Source organism: Oryctolagus cuniculus, chromosome 12 (assembly GCF_051225735.1).
Source record: "Oryctolagus cuniculus isolate XC-2025 breed Fujian yellow rabbit chromosome 12, ASM5122573v1, whole genome shotgun sequence".
Taxonomy (NCBI): Eukaryota; Metazoa; Chordata; class Mammalia; order Lagomorpha; family Leporidae; genus Oryctolagus; species Oryctolagus cuniculus.
Genome location: NC_142878.1, coordinates 64,489,027 through 64,508,321, shown reverse-complemented (window position 1 = coordinate 64,508,321; position 19,295 = coordinate 64,489,027). Strand labels below are relative to the sequence as shown.

Here is a 19,295-nt window from a genome sequence, read left to right as displayed (position 1 = left end):
TACTACGCAGAAGATATAAAGAACTCCCACAATTCAACAACAATTAGATCCAAAAAAGTGCACAGGGGCAGGCATTTGACATAGCAGTTCAACTGCCTCATGGGACACTCACATCCCATGTCAGAATGACTGAATTAAGAGTCCCAGCTCTGCTTCCAATTCCAGGTTCCTGCTAATGTACACCCTGGAGGGCAGGGTGATGGCTCAAGTACTTGGATTCCTGCCACCTAAGTGGGAGCTCCAGATTGAGTTCAGGACTCCTGGCTGCAGCCTGGCCCAGGAATGGCTGCTGCAGGCATTTGGGGAGTGAACCAAAGATGGGAAATCTCTGTCTCTGTGTCTTTCTGATTCTCAAATTAAAAATACAAAAAATAAAAAGTACACAAAGGATTGAAATGGGCATTTCTCCAAAGAAGATTTACAAACAGGGACTGGCACTATAGCTTAGCAGGTGAAGCCGCCGCCTGCAGTGCCAGCATCCCATATGGGCACAGTTTGAGTCCCAGCTACTCCAGTTCTGATTCAGCTCTCTGCTATGGCCTGGGAAAGCAGTGAAAGATGGCCCAAATCCTTGGGCCCCTGCACCCGCTTAGGAGACTCAGAGGAAGCTCCTGCCTCCTGGCTTTGGATCAGTGTAGCTCAGCCATTGCAGTCATCTGGGGAGTAAACCAGCAGATAGAGAACCTCTCTCTCTCCCTCCTCCCTCCCTCCCTCTCTCTCTCTCTCTGCCTCTGCCTCTCTGTAGCTTTGCCTTTCAAATAAATAAATAAATGTTTAAAAAAAAAAAAAAAAAGAAGATACACAAATTGTCAATAGGATTACAAAAAGTTGCTCAACATCATTAGCTATCAGGGAAATGCAAATCAAAACCACAATGGTGGGGCTGGCGCTGAGGTTAATGCCCTGGCCTGAAGCACCGGCATCCCATTTGGGCACTGGTTCGAGACCTGGCTGCTCCACTTCCAATCCAACTCTCTGCTATGGTCTGGGAAAGCAGTAGAAGATGGCCCAAGTCCTTGGGCCCCTGCACCCATGTGGGAGACAGGAAGAAGCTCCTGGCTCCTGGCTTCGGATCAGCACAGCTCCAGCCATTGCAGCCAACTGGGGAGTGAACCATCGGATAAAAGGACCCTTCTCTCTCTCTCTCTCTACCTCTCCTCTCTGTGTAACTCTTATTTTCAAATAAATAAATAAATCTTAAAAAAAAACACACACACAATTGTATACAACTTCACACCCACCAGGATGACTAGAATCAAAACTAGGATAGTAAGTGTTGGTGAATATGCAGAGAAACTGGCAGCCTTGTACACTGCTTGTGGAAATGTGAAATGATCCAACCACCATGGAAAATAGTTTAGTGGTTCCTCATTGAGCACAGAATCTGATCCAAAATTCCATTCCTAAGTATATGTTCAAGAGAAATTAAAACATATGTTCATACAGAAATGTTCAAAACAGCACTGAATTCAAATGTCCAAATGATCAAATAAAATATGGAATATCCATGCAATAGAATATTATTCAGCCATAAAAAGGAATGAAATATCAATATATGCTATAACACTGATGAACCTTGAAAACATCATGTTAAGCGAAAGCAGCTAGTCATGAGAAGGCCACAAACAGTATGATTCCATTTACACAAAATGTCCAGAGGGAGACAAAAAGTAGATTAGTAGAAGTTCAGAAAATGGCAGGATGGGAAGACAGTGCTTAATGGGTACAGAGTTTCCATTATAGGTGATGGAAATCTGAAACTAGAGTGTGGCCATGGTTGTAGAATACTGTGAATGCAGCTAATGCCACTGACTTGCTTATGTTATGTGTATTTTACCACAATAAGACAAAACGGAAAGAAAGCACCTGGGCTGGTTTTTGCTCATGGAAGGTATCCAGAGGCATTGATTTAATGGTTAATACAGCATGATTTTAGTCAGTCTCAGCTTCCAGTGCTGACAGGTTTCCATCGGGAACAAATACAGCCCTGTGCATTTACGAGCATTTTCCAGCTGCTCTTGCTTGAGGATTCCATTCAAAGGCTTCTCAACTGCATTCCTTCCCCATTGATGATACAGTCCACACCTGTGCTACAGGCCTTCCAATGAAGCCCGAATCCTCTACATGCCAGCCACCAGAAAGCCAAACAGCTTCATTACCTGCCAGCCAATTAAAGCTTGAGGAACCACGGTCTGGGCAAGGTTGCTAATAGAAGTTAGGGTGAGGGCAGTGATAAGGAGACATTTGAAAAACAGTTTGGTTCATGTCACCCAAGTGGGAGAAAAGGCTTGAGTTCCCGGCCACCAGTCTCAGCTTCTGGCTGTTGAGGGCATTTAGGTAGTGAACCAGTGATGGGAGTGCTCTCACTCACACTTGCTTGCTTGCTCTCTCGCTCTCACTCTCTCTCTCCTCCTCCCCCTCTGTTGGTTTCTTGGCCTCTCAAAATAAATACATTTTCGAAATTTAAAAATGCATAAAGTGATTTACATCAGGATCATGGAATAGCCTGGGACAAGAGAGAAGACAAAACCACTTGGGATTTCTTTGGGTCCTCTTCACGAAAGCCAATGTTTGGAAAAGGGCTGTGGGAAAATGCAAGAGAACAAGTGAGCTAAAACCCCAAAAGTACGTTCCCCGGACCAAAACAATGGCCTCCTCAACTAAGAGGAGCTGGAACAAAGCAGCAAGCACCTAGTGACAAACTTAGTGCCACTGTTCTGCTTATTTAAATCCCTTGTGGCTCAGTGGCACTCAAAAATCCAGTGACAAAATGGCCCCGGCCTGCAACATGCTGGACACCCACGGAATAAAGGTGGCTATTCAGACATTGCCAGAACTTCTACTCTCTGTGAGGAAAAGAAAGAAAGAAACTGCCTACCTGAGAGTCCCATTCTCTCCTTTGTCCAGGCTGGTGAACCGGCTGTAGAGGCGAGTGATCTGACTGTGGGAAACTACAAAGAGCATAAAATTAGTCCAAGCTGGGTGAGTAGAGCTCCACTCCCACTGAACCAGCAGTCCACTGTCAAAAGTGAGCTGTCACAACTCCAGGTCATCTCTAGAGTGTCAAAGCAGAAAGTTTAAAAGCTCAAGAATGGTGAGAGCTAGAAAATAAATTAAATCAAGAGCAACTGAAATTAACTCAAGAATGAAGTTTAGGCTTAATTAAGACTGTGATAAACATCAGGTGGTTAATATTTAACAAAAGAAAGCCAAATTGAGTTTAAAATGAACCTGGTGCAACTTCCACACTTTAAAGCTCTGAGTATGGCTATGTAACACATGCTCTGGGGAACAAGTATTTTCATCCACAGTTAAGCTGCCACTTGGGACACCTGCACCTCAAATCAGAGTGCCTCATTCAAGTCCTGGTTATTCCACTTCCCATCCACATTCCTGCTAGTGTGCACCTTGGGAGGCAGCTGATGATGGCTCAATTACTTGGTCCCTGCCACCCACAGGGTAGCCGTGGACTACGTTCCAGGCTTCTAGCTTCTAGCTTCTGCCTGGCCCAGCCCTGGCTATTGCAGCTATTTGAATCAGCAGATGGAAGATCTCTCTCATTCTCTGCTTTTAAAATAAATAAAACCTTAAAAAATAAAAAACCTGGGGCTAGCGTGTGGCACACAGCAGGTACTGTTCTAGTCCAGGTTGCTCCACTTCCAATCCAGCTCCCTGCTAATGGCCTGGGAAAAGCAGCGGAAGGTGGTCCAGGTGTTTGGGCCTACCACCCAGGTGGAAGACCCAGATGAAGTTCCTGGCTTCAGCCTGGCCCGGCTATGGCTGTGGTGGCCACGTATGGAGTGAACTGGAAAATGGAAGACCTCTCTCTCTATCTCTCCCTCTTTATCTGCAACTCTTTCAAATAAATCTTTAAAACAAACAAAAAATCTAGTTTACTTCTGCATTAAGCTCTAAAGGCCTCTTTTTTCCCTCAGGACTGACCTTTGGGCAAAGGATAACCACAGCCTCAGACCAGCCTCTTTCCTGTGATTCCAGGAGATCCACTGAGTTTCCAGGAAAGGAATTGCTCCATGGAAGGAAATTAAGAAATTTATAAAATGGTCATGCTACCATCAGATGACACCTGCAAGAAAGATATTTTGCTCCTCATTTTGGATTAATTCCATAAACTCAGGGATAAGCTGACAACTAAAAATCTGGTAATAAGTGCAAGTACACAACATAACTTCGAAAATGCAAAAGCCATTTCTGGAGAACAGTTTACACTCCTGGCAGACTGGAAGTAAGCGGGGGGATGGGCAGCAGGTGGCTGAGTGATCATAGAAGAAAAAACATGTCCACACCCATAGTTTGGTTTCTCTTTATTTATTCTTTAAGATTTATTTATTTAAAAGTCAGAGTTACAGAGAGAGGAAGAGAGACAGATATCTTCCATCCACTGGTTCACTCTCCAGATGGCCTAAGTGGCTGAAGCCGGGAGCCAAGAGCTTCATTCAGGTCTCTCGCGTGGGTAGCAGGGGCCCAAGAAGTTGGACCATTCTCTGCTGCTTTCCCAGGCTATTACCAGGGAGCTGAATCAAAAGCAGAGCAGCTGGGACATGAACCGGCACCCAAATAGGATGCCAGCATTGTAGATGGCGGCTTTACCTACTGTGCCACAATACCAGCCCCCCCCAGTTTTTTTATAATATACATTTCTCATAAACTTTTTGAAGACGACTCAAGCACAGATTTCAATTTTCTGTATCAAAATAAACTCTCTCTTAATTCCTTTTCCGATGAATTCTTTTGAAGTACACTTGTATCACTGATTTCTTGTAAATCCTAGAAATTCCCTATGTGTAAATATAAGTATGTACACATAGCAATTTATATATACAACCATCTAGAAAAATTTGAAATTGGAAGGAATATTATCTAGTCCAAGGCTTCCAGCTAAATCATGTGCCATCAGGTATCTTTCTAATCTAGATCATCATCTAAAAGAACTGGGTGGGGCAGGGGCAGTGGCTTAGCAGATATAGCCACCACCTGCAGCACTGGCATCCCATACGGGCACCGATTCAAGTCCCAACTTGAATTCCGATCCAACTTTCTCTTATGGCCTGGGAAAGCAATAGAAGATGGCCCAAGGCGCCAGGGCTGTGGCATAGCAGGTAAGCCACTGCCTGCAGTGCTGGCATCCCACATGGGCGCAAGTTCAAGACCTGGCTGCTCTACTTCCGATCCAGTTCTCTGCTCTATGGTCTGGGAAAGCAGAAGAAGATGGTCCAGGTCCTTGTGCCCCTGCACCCATGTGGGAGACCCAGAAGCTCCTGGCTCTTGGCTTCGGACTGGCGCAGCTCCGGCCATTGTGGCCAATCGGAGAGTGAACCAGCAGATGAAAGACTCTCTCTCTGCTTCTCCTTCTCTCTCTGTAACTTTGACTTTCAAAATAAATAAATAAATCTTTAAAAAAAGAAGATGGCCCAGGTCCTTGGGCCCCTGCACCTGCGTGGAAGACCTGGAGGAAGCTCCTGGCTCCTGGCTTTGAATCGGTGCAGCTCTAGCCGTTGTGGCCACTTGGGGAGTGAACCAGCAGTGGAAGATCGATCTCTCTCTCTCTCTCTCTCTCTGCCTCTTCTCTCTCTGTATAACTATTTCAAATAAATAAATAATGAAATAAAATAAAATAACTGGACACTGAAATCTTTTTAGAGTATGATAATTTTTTCAAACTCCTCAGCAAGTACTGGTGTGGCACTATATCCTATATTTCAGAAAAAAAATCAGTTTATACTTGAATTCATAATTTACCAATATGTTTAAGAGGGTATATGGAAAACCATGGAGAAATGTACAATCAAATATCCACTTTTGGGGCTGGCAACATAGCTCACTTGATAAATCCTCTGCCTGTGGCGCCGGCATCCCATATGGGCACCGGGCTCTAGTCCCAGTAGCTCCTCTTCCAGTCCAGCTCTCTGCTGTGGCCCAGGAAGGCAGTGGAAGATGGCCCAAGTGCTTGGGTGCCTGCACCCACATGGGAGACCAGGAAGCACCTGGCTCTTGGCTTCAGATTGGCGCAGTTCCGGTCGTGGTGGCCATTTGGGGGGTGAGCCAACGGAAGGAAGACTTTTCTCTCTGTCTCTCTTTCTCACTAACTCTATCTGTCAAACTAAAAAAAAAAAAAAAAAAAAAAAAAAAAAAAAAAAAAAACTTCTAACATACCCAATATAGTCATACCTGAGCCCACTTCTTGAACTCCAGACCTAATTATAATTGACATTGTTATAAAGAGTTTTGTTAACAAAGAGAGGAGGGAAAGCTTTTAGTTGTTAAACCCACTATAATCAAGAATCCCCATATAAGGCCACCTTCAAGGGCAGAGCACAGAACCACCCCAATCCACACAGAAAGGGAACTACATAACCCTTGTGCAGAGAGGCCCTAGAATTGCCACAGCTGAAGGCAGGGTGTTTCTAGTAAACTAGTCTTACCTGATGGCAACTATAAAGTAGCAAGGCAGGTGTCAAAACCTGCACCATTCTCAGTAACCCTAAGGAAGTCTAAGGAGTTGATATTAACTCTCAGTAAAGACTATTTATGCGGGCTGGTGCTGTGGCACAGTGGGGAAAGCTGCAGCCTGCAGTTCCAGCATCCCATATGGGCACCAGTTGAAGTCCTGGCTGCTCCACTTCCGACCCAGCTCTCTGCTATGGCTTGGGAAAGCAGCAGAAGACAGCCCAAGTCCTTGGGCCCCTGCACCCATGTGGGAGACCTGGATGAAGCTCCAGGCTCCTGGCTTTCGATGGGCTCAGCTCTGGCCATTGCTACCATCTGGAGGAGTGAACCGGCAGATAGAAGACTCTCTCTTTCTGTGCCTCTGCCTCTCTCTAACTCTGCCTTTCAAATCAATAAATAAATAAATCTTAAAAGAAAAAAAAAAGACTATTTACATATGAACTTGTCTTGAAGTAAGTTGTATTGTTTTCACTGGTGGGGAATTATTTTATATTGTTGAAAGACAACTCTAAAGACTCAATCTCTTGACTAAAAACCTTTCTCACTATTAACACTCCTGCTCAGAGGAGGGTGGTGTTTCAGAGATGTGCAAAGCACTAAGGAGGAATGGCAGAGAGAAGAAAAATAGAGCAAAAATTAATTTGTCTTCACCATAATTTTTTTTTTTTTTTGACAGGCAGAGTGGATAGTGAGAGAGAGAGAGACAGAGAGAAAGGTCTTCCTTTGCCGTTGGTTCACCCTCCAATGGCTGCCGCAGCCGGCGCACAGCGCTGATCCGATGGCAGGAGCCAGGTACTTCTCCTGGTCTCCCATGGGGTGCAGGGCCCAAGCACTTGGGCCATCCTCCACTGCCTTCCCTGGCCACAGCAGAGAGCTGGCCTGGAAGAGGGGCAACTGGGACAGAATCCAGCGCCCTGACCGGGACTAGAACCCAGTGTGCTGGCGCCGCAAGGCGGAGGATTAGCCTATTGAGCCACGGCGCCGGCCCGCCTTAATTCTTAATCGTAATGCAGAACAACAGACTAGTAACCTAGGTAAAGCATATAACTACAACCAAAGGTAGCACTAGATGAAAGATTACAACAATGAAGCCTGCACCTTAAACTATCCCTCCTGAACCCTCCACACCCCAACATCTCCCCCTACCTGAGAACTTCAACAGCTGGCTTCTCTTGGGGATTGGAAGAGACTTAAAGACATTATAGAAAACAAACAAAATCTACCTTCAAATAATTGAGGAAATCTCAATACGGACTCAATGTAGAGAATAGAATTATTGTCTAGTTAGGTGTGAAAATAGTATGTGGTTATGCAGGAAAAAGTCCCCATTCTCAGGAGATACATGCAGAAGGATTCAGGGGCACCAGAGGACCTCTAAATGCAATTTTCAAATAGTCTGTCAAAAAATATAAAGAAAGCAAAATGTTAACTGCTGGGTTAAGGTGGACTATATATGAGTGTTCACTATTCTTTAAATTTTCTGTATATTTTTCAAAGTTTTCATTACGAATAGTTTGGGGGAAAACCTAATCTGAAAAATTCAATTCACAGTTTGCCTTCTCTCAATTATCTATTTGTTCCTTCCCTTCCATAACAATGTTTGCTGTATGTAATGCTTTACCACAATTTTGTGGTATAGATTTTGTATTTTTTCCTCACCCCTTCAAAGCAGAGAACTTAGCTTTTACCTTTGCAGCTGCTGCCCAGGTCCAACTATCTTCTAAATGAGTAAAAAACTCTATGCTCAGGACCACCTTTCTCTTCCAAAATATGTTCATAGGATCTCCCTCCCTCAGAACCTTATTCTCAGATAAGACACTTGGTTGCTCCTTGTCCCTTTCTGGCAGCAAATGAGAATAAAAATTTGGACCATAACTAGAAATGCTCAGGGTTTAAAAATCGCTTAACTCCAAAGGAGCTCCAGGTATTATGTGTGCATTTCCACTACAAAAGAAGACAGAAAAGACAGCAGGGTCATCAGCAGTCACAGAACCTTCAGACACGGAAGCATAGAGGGGAAGGGCCTAGATGAGGTCCTCCATTTGGAGGCAGAAGCAGTTCAAGGTTGAACCTCACTACGTTCTGTCTCAGGAAGTTGTTCTCAAGCAATTGCCTTTGCCAAAGCTGTGCTCTTTGTTAGAACTACGGAGAAACCCACACCCATTCTATCATCACTACACCCTTTCAAGCAAACAAACCCTCACCAGGCTGTACAACTTACTTCCTAAACCTGTTCAACACTGTCTCCAAACCACATGACACACACCAGAAAGTAGAGACTAAAAATAAACCAGTCTGCATTCATTACTATTTAGTTGCGTGAACTGTTTCTCATAGATGAGATTTTAAATAATTCACACAGTCAGGTCATCAGTACAGTTAAGTGAACTGTACAGTTCACTGGGGAGACTAAAGAAACACCCAGGATATTTGTGACCTTCCTTCAATTACATCTTTTATTCATTTGCGCTTTAATTAATAAAAATATAAAGTGTGAAAGAAGGTAGTAAAATGAAGAAAATACAGCAAATGTTTTATGCCAATAAGTGTTGCTTAGGTATTTTCTTTCTTTCTTTTTTTTTGGGGGGGGGGGGGAACAGGCAAAGTGGACAGTGAGAGAGAGAGACAGAGAGAAAGGTCTTCCTTTTTCGTTGGTTCATCCTCCAATGGCCACTGATTTGGATCAGCGGACTGCACCGCGCTGATCGGAAGCAAGGAGCCAGGTGCTTCTCCTGGTCTCCCATGCGGGTGCAGGGCCCAAGCACTTGGGCCATCCTCCACTGCCTTCCCAGGCCACAGCAGAGAGCTGGACTGGAAGAGGAGCAACCGGGACAGAATCCAGCGCCCCAACAGGGCCTAGAACCCAGTGTATCAGCGCCGCAGGCAGAGGATTAGCCTATTGAGCCGCGGCGCCGGCCTGCTTAGGTATTTTCTTAAACTGCTTAGAATCATCAGCATTTCTGATTTTTAAAAGTGGGTTTTGGGAATGGCGCTGTGGATTAGTGGTTAAAGCCACCACCTATAGTGCCTGCATTCCATATGGACGCCGGTTCAAGTCCCGGCTGCTCTACTGCCAATCCAGCTCATTGCTAACACCTGGGAAAGCAGAAGATGGCCCAAGTCCTTGGGCCCCTGAACCTGTGTGGGAGACCCGGAGGAAGCTCCAGGCTCCTGGTTTCGGGTTGGCGCAGCTCCAGCCGTTGCAGCCATCTGAGGAGTGACCAGCAGATGGAAGACCTCTCTCTCTTCTCTGCCTCTGCCTCTCTGCTTTTCAAATAAATAAATAAATCTTTAAAAAAAAAAAGTCGTTTTTTTGGGGCCAGTGCTGTGGCACAGGTTACCAATCCTCCACTTTTGGCGCCTGCATCTCAGCATCCCATATGGGCACTGGTTCTAGTCCCACTGCTTCTCTTCCAATCTAGCTCTCTGCTGTGGCCTGGGAAAGCAGTGGAAGATGGCTCAAGTCCTTGGGCCCCTGCACCCACGTGGGAGACCTGGAAGAAGCTCCTGGCTCCCGGCTTTGGATCAGCCCAGCTCTGGTCATCGCGGCCATTTGGGGAGTGAACCAGCAGATGGAAGACCTTTCTCTCTGTTTCTCCCTCTCACTGTAACCCTACTTCTCAAATAAATATTTTTTAAAAAAAGAATGTTTTTGGCCAGCGCCGCGGCTCACTGGGCTAATCCTCCGCCTTGCGGCGCCGGCACACCGGGTTCTAGTCCCGGTCCGGGCGCCGGATTCTGTCCCGGTTGCCCCTCTTTCAGGCCAGCTCTCTACTGTGGCCAGGGAGTGCAGTGGAGGATGGCCCAAGTGCTTGGGCCCTGCACCCCATGGGAGACCTGGAGAAGTACCTGGCTCCTGCCATCGGATCAGCATGGTGCGCCGGCCACAGCGCGCCAGCCGCAGTGGCCATTGGGGGGTGAACCAACGGCAAAGGAAGACCTTTCTCTCTGTCTCTCTCTCTCACTGTCCACTCTGCCTGTCAGAAAAAAAAAATTTTTTTTAAATATTCATTTATTTGAAAGGTAGTTACAGCAGAAAGAGAGAGAGAGAGAGAGTTTCTATCTGCTGGTTCACTCCCCAGATGGTCAGAACACCCAGGACCAGGCCAGGCTGGAGCCAGGAGCCAGAAGCCAGAAGCTTCTTTAGGGTCTCCCATTTGGAAGCAGGGGCCCAAGAACTTGGTCCACCCTCTGCTGCTTTCCCAGGAGCTTTAGTAGGGAGCTGGATCAGAAGTGGAGCGGCTAGGATTCAAACTGCTGCCCATATCAGGTGCTGGCACTGCAGGCTGTGGCTTAATCCACTGAACCACAGTGCACTGGCACCTGCAAGTGTTTAAGTTTTGTATTTATTTTATTTATTTGAAGACAGATAAACAGAGACTGATAGAGAAAGAACTGCTGGTTCACTTGCAAAAATGCCCACAATAGCTGGGGCTGGGCCAAGTCAAAGCCAGAAACTGGGAACTCAGTCTGCGTTTCGGGCCTGGATGGCAGGGACGCAATTACCTGAGTCATCACCTGCTGCCTCCCAGAATGCACGTTAGCAGGAAGCTGGAATCAGGAATGGAGCTGGTACTCAAACCCAAGCACTCTGATATGGGCATCCCAACTGGAGTCTTAACTGACACACCAAACATCCATACCTAATTTTTTTTTTTTTTTTTTTTTTTAATTTTTGACAGGCAGAGTGGACAGTGAGAGAGAGAGAGAGAGAGAAAGGTCTTCCTTTTGCCGTTGGTTCACCCTCCAATGGCCGCCGCGGCTGGCGCGCTGCGGCCGGCGCACCGCGCTGATCCGATGGCAGGAGCCAGGAGCCAGGTGCTTTTCCTGGTCTCCCATGGGGTGCAGGGCCCAAGCACCTGGGCCATCCTCCACTGCACTCCCTGGCCACAGCAGAGGGCTGGCCTGGAAGAGGGGCAACCGGGAGAATCCGGCGCCCCGACCGGGACTAGAACCCGGTGTGCTGGCGCCGCTAGGCGGAGGATTAGCCTAGTGAGCCACGGCGCCGGCCCATACCTAATTTTTAAAAGTTTCATTCCCTTAGAATTGACAAATCAACATCTGTACTTGAGTCTTCATCCAATGCCCACTGAAAACAGGAAAAGTATAAAACGCTGTCATTTCCCCAATTACATAGTCCTGTGCAATTTACATAACTAGCATTTGTAAAGGGTATGTTACCCAAGAGATGACTGGTTGAAAACAATAATAGCTTGGCCGGCGCCGCAGCTCACTAGGCTAATCCTCCGCCTGCGAAGCCAGCACACCGGGTTCTAGTCCCGGTTGGGGTGCCGGATTCTGTCCCAGTTGCTCCTCTTCCAGTCCAGCTCTCTGCTGTGGCCCAGGAGTGCAGTGGAGGATGGCCCAAATGCTTGGGCCCTGTACCCACATGGGAGATTGGGAGGAAGCACCTGGCTCCTGCCTTTGGATCGGCGCGGTGCGCGAGCCATGGCAGCCATTTGGGGGGTGAACCAATGGAAGGAAGACCTTTCTCTCTCTGACTGTCTAACTTTGCCTGTCCAAAAAAAAAAGGAAAAAGAAAAAGAAAACAATAATAGCTAACACTTATATGCATTTAATATACTAGACACTATCCTAACTTGTTCACAAAATTTATCCCACTTAATGCTTACATTATTTTACAGAGAAGGTACAACTACCTTTCTCAATTTACAGACAATGCAACTGAATCTCACAGCTAATTCTTACTTAGAATTACTTTCCCAAACATTCGGTGGCTAAATTTCAAAAACCAGCTATACAAGTCATATATGAAGTCTAATCAACTTAAATTTATGAAAAATGGGGCCAGTGCTGTGGCATAGTGGGTAAAGCCACCACCTGCAGTACCTGCATCCATATGGGCGCCGGTTTGAGACCCGGCTGCTCCACTTCCAATCCTGCTCTCTGCTACAGCCTGGGAAAGCAGTAGAAGATGGCCCAAGTGCTCGGGCCCCTGCACTGTGTGGGAGACCCAGAAGAAGCTCCTGGTTCCCCGCTTCTGACCAGTGCAACACCAGCCATTGGGGCCATCTGGAGAGTGAACCAGCAGATGGAAGACCTCTCTCTCTCTCTGCCTTTCAAATAAATGAACCTTCAAAAAATGCTTAAATATAATCTTCAATTCCATTGCAGATATTTCATATTGAATATAAAGTTAGTTTGCCTCAATTATGATACATTTTCTTACTGACAAAGAGAACTGTAAGATGTCCTATACTTGTTTTTAAGAGTTTTTGATAGTTCCCAAATTTATTCTTCCTGAAATGAGGCGCTAGAAAATAAGCCAAATTTCACCCTCCCTAGCCCACCTTCCAGGCATCTGTTGTTTTATTCCTCTCTATCTTTGGCATCATGCTAAAATTACTGCCTCAAAGAAGAGGGGGAAAAAAAAAGCCAGAGTTGCTGGCAGTGAGCGTTTGGCCTGGTGGTTAAATCACAGGCTAGGAAGCCAAGTACCTGGTTTCAACCAGGCTCTCTCCCCTGGCTCCAGCTTCCTGCTAATGCAGATCCTAGGAGGCAGCGGAAACGGCTCAAGTAGCTGGGTTCCTGCCATCCCCCAATGGGACACCTCGATTGAGTTCCTGGCTCCTGGTTTAGGCCCTCTAGTCACTGTGGGCATTTAGGGAATGAACAAGAGTCCCTCTGTCTGCTTCCCAAATAAATCTATAAAAACTTAAAAAAACAACACAATTCTGCTGATGGGCACTAACTGGAGTTCAAGCCCCAGGGGGAGGAATGACTTTGTAGCAGGAAAGGGGAGATCACTCCTGGAAGGCACCCAAAATGCCCTAGGTTAATTTACCCAAATCTAATCCATTCATGAGTGAGTCAAAGCCCAATTCCCGTCCTCCACAAGGCCAGCACACAAGGACCTTCTCTTCCTGGAGAAGGTGGGTGCCATACAATTTCAGCTTCCTTATGTCACAATACTAATCATAACTCTCTTCAGCTTATCTCTCCAACCAGTTTGTGGGCGTCTTCTGTCACCATCTGCTCTAAGCACCCAGCATAGCTCTGAACACAGGCACGGCAGAAATTCAGTCAGTACTTGTCCGACTAGGTGTTCTGGTTCATTACATTTATGTGCACTGGTTGAGGTGAAGAACCTTCCTCATGCTTGCTCTACTCTTTAGCACACGGATAAACAGCCCTTCCGTGGGTCTCAGTTCTGTCTGTCTGTATGTCATGTGGACAAACCCATAACCCAGAGTCTTAGAGAGCAATCCAGGCCCTTCCCATTTACTCAGATGTAAATAAACCAGAATGAGATTACTGCTCCCTTCATTCTGAGGCAAAAATAACTTTTCCTATACTCACTATGGTTTACAATTCCTCATTATGTGATCCTTTATTTTCAGCATGAATGCCTTAATTTGGGTGTCACCCTAGACCTAAAGTACTTATTATATTCACAAGTGTGGCCGGAGGTCATGGCCACAAAATGTAATAAAATGCTTGCTGGATCCAAACTGCCTATATTTCTACATCTGGAGTCAAAGTAAGTCATAAAAAGACCATAAGGTCAAGTGGTCAAACAAGTACAGCAGGTTGTAAACAGCTAGCCACCTTCTGTCATTCATTCCCACTGTGTGAAGGGCTGCCTCGCTAGGTGCTGAGATCACCATCATTAACAGTCTTCATATGGCCACATGTCAGGGAAGCTCAAAGAGCAAAACCAATGGGAGGACGGGTAGGGCTACATACTATCCCTTCCAACCTGAAGAATCTAGAAGCGAAACCTGTCAGAAGGCACAGGACATGTGGTTTATCCCAGGCCACCGCTGCCTGATGGCGTCTGTGGTTCCTCCAGCACTCCTCAGTACCGTCTGCACAGACTATTGAGTTACTCACCAGCCACATCACTGTCAAAGACTAGGCCTGAGGAGGCACAGCGCAGGTGCTTACGTAACTCATAACTCAACAAGAGTCATAAAGGCATACTGAGAAAATACCGTAGGCATCAACATAATTGTACCGTACACTGCATTATCAAGGGCTATTCAAACCTAGGACAGTGTTTTACAGAGCTCCTGAGTTCCCAAAGCACTGTTGTTCCTTTGTTCAAGGTAATGAGGAAGCGAAGAAAAAAAAATCAGTTCCTAGTACAAATTCACACTGAGATTTCTGGAGTAAATCCAATTTCGACAGAAACTGCCTAACATACATCAGTAGAGTAGAAATCGACATATATGAAATAAGAACCTAGAAAACAGCAAGTAGCCTCAGTGTCACGTTAAAAAACGAGGGGTCACAGTACACCTGTTTTCCCCAAAGTTCAAATTTTTAAATAGCATCACACTCCCAAAGCTTTACTACATGGCCTTGTTTTGGGTTTGTTTCTCCAGTTTCTGACAAGTGCGTGTCTGTCATCTCCCACAGCTGTCAGTGGTTTTAGGTCCTTGCCCAAACACGTCACAAGAATGGATTATGTTTCCTACAGGACCCATCCCGAGTTCCTGGATCTGCGTCTCCGGTTTTACCTACTGCCCAGGACGTCTCTTCCAAGGGAAGGCCGGTGCGACACAAGATAAAAGCAGTTCGAGGGCTTTCACAGTCAGGTGGGTTAAAAAAAAAAAAATAACAATAACGCCTGCAATCTAAGGGTGACCGAGACTCCGCTGTGAGGAGGAGGGCAGCCCTGCAAGAGCCACAGCCCGCGCCGGGGCGCGACAGCTGCAAGAACGGCTCCTCCCGATGCTCTACCGCGGGAGGCGGCCCAGGACCCCCAGCTTCACAGGAAAACCCCAGCTCCAGACCTCCACGGCAGCCGCCCGCGGTCCTGAGGCGAGCCGCAGGCGCCCGGCGCCGTGCCCACCCCCAACCCGAACTCACAGCCGGTCTCCTTCTTGATCTCCTCGAGTTCTTCGTCCCGCAGTAACGTGGAGGCCCGAGACCCCATCCCCGAGCCGGGAGCGCCTCAGGGAGCACGGGCGCCTGAAGCGACGGCGGCAGGAGAAAACGAGGGAGGGAAAGCAGGGCTAGGGGTCAAGAAGGGAGAGGGCAGCGTTTCTACGGCGGACCCGGGAGGGAACCGAGGGGCGGTGTGCGGGGGAGGGCGGGCCCGGGGAACAGCCAATCAGGAGCGAGGCCTCGCCCTGCGCAGGGGCAGACGTCGCCGCTCGGAGTCCCAGCCCCCGAATGAATCAGCCCAGCGCCAGCCCGAGTAGTCTTGGCGATGAGCCCCGCCCCGCGGAACAGCGGCCGCCACCGGCCTTAAAGGGGCGATGCCACTGGGGCGCTAGCGGCCGCAATTAAAAGGGCAACTTCACCGGCTCTCGGTTTAACCACAAACTAACCTGCGGCGGGCGGGGAACGTAGCCAGCGCGTTTCTCACAGGATTGCCACACTACAGGTGACAGGGACTGCGGAGAGAGACAATAAAAACAGACAAAACTTCGCGGGGTGTGTGTGTGGCGGGTGGGGGTGGGGGACCCACTAGGGTGTGTCCCCTGGGAACTGCATGCCGGGAGCCGCACCTCCTTATCTTTCCGGGGCCGCCCTGCCTCCTCCTGGCCGCAGGGGGCGCCTGGGAGCCGGCCGCGAGGCCCAACGCCGAGGGGCGCTCCGGGAAGCAGCCGCGCTGGCGGTGAAGCCCCGCGCCCCGCCGCGCCCTGTCCTGCGGTTTGCCGTCGGGACCGCGCTCTGACGCGGCTGGGGGCGCCCTAAGGTTTCTTCCGCGGACCGGCGCGCGAGCGGCTCCCCGATTTGGCCGAAGTTACCCAGCCGGCTTTCCCGCACTCCCTTTGGGAAAGCAGACCCTAACGGTGAAGGACCGTGCGTTTGTAGCGCACGGCCCACCCACCGTCTGTTGGAAGTTTCTATCTTAGGAGAGAGGGATTCGGTGGCGGTCGTTAGGTCACACTCGCGCTTTGATACAGAGTTGAAAGCTGCCCGTTAAGTCACTGCACGCTGCGGAACACCTTCACCGCTGTTCAGACGTGGAGGAACTGTCAGCACCTGCTTGCTTGGGCGCTCTGTCCTGGCAAGTGTCCCTCAGCCAGCCTAGGTTCCTGCTTTCCAACCTTACCTAGGGCTTTTTCCAGCTTAGCCCCCAGGTCCCCGGGCTTCCCGGAGGTTCGAGTCTCACTCGGGGTTTTGCGTGATGGACGCACTCTTGTCCGCCTGAGAACAGTGTTTTGGACCTGCCCCCAAGAACCACTTGCTAACGTGGGAGTAGGAGGGAAAGCTTTCAGCAACACACATGGCCTCTTGCTCGCTGCAGCTCAAAGCCCAAGTCTTGATCCTGACCTTGCTTTACCTTCCTAATCTTAAGTCTTGCCATTTATAGTTGTTTCCACCCAGAGCTTTCTTTGCTTCCTGTCACTATTTTTTTCCTTAGCTTTTTTGATGTTTATTTAACGTTAATGTCCTTGTTTTCCAATCATTTCACAAACTTTTTTCCTTGGGTATCTTTTTAAATACATTTATTTTTGCCTCTTTCGTATCTGTAAGAATCGCTTCTTTGCCTGTTAGAGGAATTTGAAGAACGACTTTTCGCAGGTTCTCCAGTGACTTGTTTTGTGTTCTCTCTGGATGCGTAATGTTTGATCTTGCACTAGGCCACAAGGGTCCTCCTCCACCAGGGACCTGATTTTAGTTGAGGTTCCATTACCTTCTACCTGTGTGTCTTTGGGCAGGTGTCTTGAATCTCGAAATTTCTCATCTCTAAATTAGGTTGTGGTGGTTGTAAGTATAAAATAATGTTTGTGAAAGCACTTGACCTTAAAATATGAAAATACAGACTAGTTCTCTGAATGAAAATGCTGTATGGCTTCTCACCTTCTTTCTGGGATTAGGCTCTAGTCATTTTGTCATTTTATACTTAAATTGCAAAATGCAGTGAGTTTTCCTAGTGTGGCAAAGGCAAGCAGCTTTGAAATTGAAACTTCCACCGAAGAGCATTTATCTAGGGTTCTAGAGACAGGGGCATACAAACACCAGAGCTGTTTTAAAAGATACCCTTTTGGGAAAAGGATTTATGTTTTAAATAACAGTATTGTACTACCCAATACAAGAGTATATTTTGATCTGTCTGTCTATATGACTGATTGGTGACACTAAGCAGCTGAACCCCTGAGCTGTAACCAGGGTGATGTGGAAATAGTCCGTGCAGTGACATCATTGTGACGTGCATGAATTGTGATAGTTCTAAGTCATTTATGGTTTGGTTGGTAACCATATCAAACTCTAGAGATGTTATAATCTGAAGGCTCTAAACCTAGAAGAAGTTACTTCCCAGACATTTCTGGGTTAATACTTTATTATAGTGTGCATTGGCAAGTATTTTTATCCATGTCAATATTTTTCATTTGTTCTTTTGTTTTTTGTTGTTGATGTCAAAGTGATACATCTATACACAATTTAATACCTCAAAGTGTTCTGCTTGTTCCATCTAGCTAAGGAAAGAAAGATGATATTATCCCCCATTTTATAGACAAAGAAGCCAAGCCTGCCTGGCCAAAGTGTTACAGTTTCCAGTGGATGAATTAGAATTGAAGCTTATTATTATTATTATTATTATTATTTGTTTGTTTGTTTGAAAGGCAGAATGATAGGGAGAGCTCTTTCTTCTACTGGTTCATTCCCAAATGCCTGCAACAGCCAGGGGTAGGCCAGGCCGAAGGCAGGAGCCCAGGTCTCCATCCGAGTCTCCCCTTGGGGTAGCAGAGACACAGGCACCTGGGCCATTATCTGCTGCCCTGTCGGGGGCATTAGCACGCAGCGGGATGGGAGCCGAGGAGCCAGGACTCAAACCCATGCTCTGATAGGGGATGCCGGCATTCCAAGTGGTGGCTGAACTCGCTGCACCACAACGCCTGGCCCAGAGTTGATGCTTCTAGTGATCTTGTTCTCATCATCCTAAAAAGAGCAGCAACTGAATTACTCGTATTTTTATTCTTCTTGTCTCTTACAGATATAAATGAGGAGAAGAAAACATAGATCCAGGTGTTTGGATACTTAAAGAAGAATCCTTCAAGACTGCTTTTGGCATCAAATGCAATGGACCCCAGCAGTGATTATCATTTCCTCAATCAGATTCTGTGGAGAAGAGTGAGGCTCACCTTGGTCTGTGGAGCCTTCGAGGGTGTGCTCCAGCATGTGGACCCTAACAGGATCGTTGTCCTGAAGAAAGGTTTCATTCTATTTCTCATACTCGTTTGCTTGTTAGGGGATGACTGGCTGAGTTTGAGTGACGGCTTTGGGCTCTTTGAGCAATTGAAAGGGTGGCATTCTTCGCTGTGTCAGGGAAGGAACTGGAGGACGTTCAGTGTACTGTTTTCCCTAGTGGAGCAACATGGTTGCATGTGCTGGTTTGTCTTCACTTCTGTAGACTTACTGACATGATAGAGGAGATTTCACTAGTTAGGGTTGTTTTTTTTTTTTTTTTTTTTAATCAGGCACTTCTTTTAATTTCTCTCCATATACATCCTGAAGCTAAAATTAAGCACTCACTTATAATTACCTAATTGATGGGTTCTCATGCAAAGACCAAGTCCAGGGGCAGGCTGCTGAAAGTACAGTGGCTGAAAGCCCCAGCAGGGACAGGTGCCTTGGGCTTCTGCTCTGCCACCACAGTGATCATCAGTCATCCTCGTGGTCACAAGGCGGCCACTACACAGTTCCAGTTTATCATAAAATGATACAGTTCAATTCAGGAACAGCCAAATTGGAAGAGATGCATAGAGCAAGGTCTGGGGAGGAGGCTTCCATGCCCTCTCTGATGTTCACGAGCTCAGAAGCTCCAATATGTAGGTTTTTTTTTTTAAGATTTATTTATTTTTTTCAAAGTCAAAGTTACACAAAGAGAGGAGAAGGAGAGAGAGAGA

The 19,295-nt window shown here is 47.0% G+C and overlaps 2 protein-coding genes across 9 annotated transcripts in view; one reads left to right on the top strand and one right to left on the bottom strand.

The window, feature by feature from the left end:
• Positions 1 to 16,010, bottom strand: part of CHP1 (calcineurin like EF-hand protein 1) — a 58,209-nt gene extending 42,199 nt beyond the window's left edge. Inside the window, exons 1-3 of one of the 2 annotated variants that reach the window (XM_089310110.1) lie at positions 15,945 to 16,010; positions 15,765 to 15,830; positions 2,879 to 2,951 (exon numbers count right to left, since the gene is read on the bottom strand). Coding sequence is in view for 1 of the 2 variants with exons in the window: in XM_051822078.3 (XP_051678038.1) it covers positions 2,879 to 2,951; positions 15,301 to 15,367 (140 nt within the window). In the remaining variant the exon portion in view is untranslated. Of the gene's footprint in view, positions 1 to 2,878; positions 2,952 to 15,300; positions 15,502 to 15,764; positions 15,831 to 15,944 lie in introns of those variants that run through there. The other variant, XM_051822078.3, reaches the window with a different exon arrangement.
• Positions 15,682 to 19,295, top strand: part of EXD1 (exonuclease 3'-5' domain containing 1) — a 36,959-nt gene continuing 33,345 nt past the window's right edge. For 2 of the 7 annotated variants that reach the window (XM_070054008.2, XM_051822055.3), the window contains exons 1-2: positions 15,682 to 15,820; positions 18,383 to 18,601. In XM_070054008.2, coding sequence (XP_069910109.2) covers positions 18,469 to 18,601 — 133 coding nt within the window. In that variant the 5' untranslated portion in view covers positions 15,682 to 15,820; positions 18,383 to 18,468. Of the gene's footprint in view, positions 15,871 to 16,034; positions 16,475 to 18,382; positions 18,602 to 19,295 lie in introns of those variants that run through there. The other 5 variants (XM_051822059.3, XM_002717784.6, XM_089310077.1 and 2 more) reach the window with 4 other exon arrangements.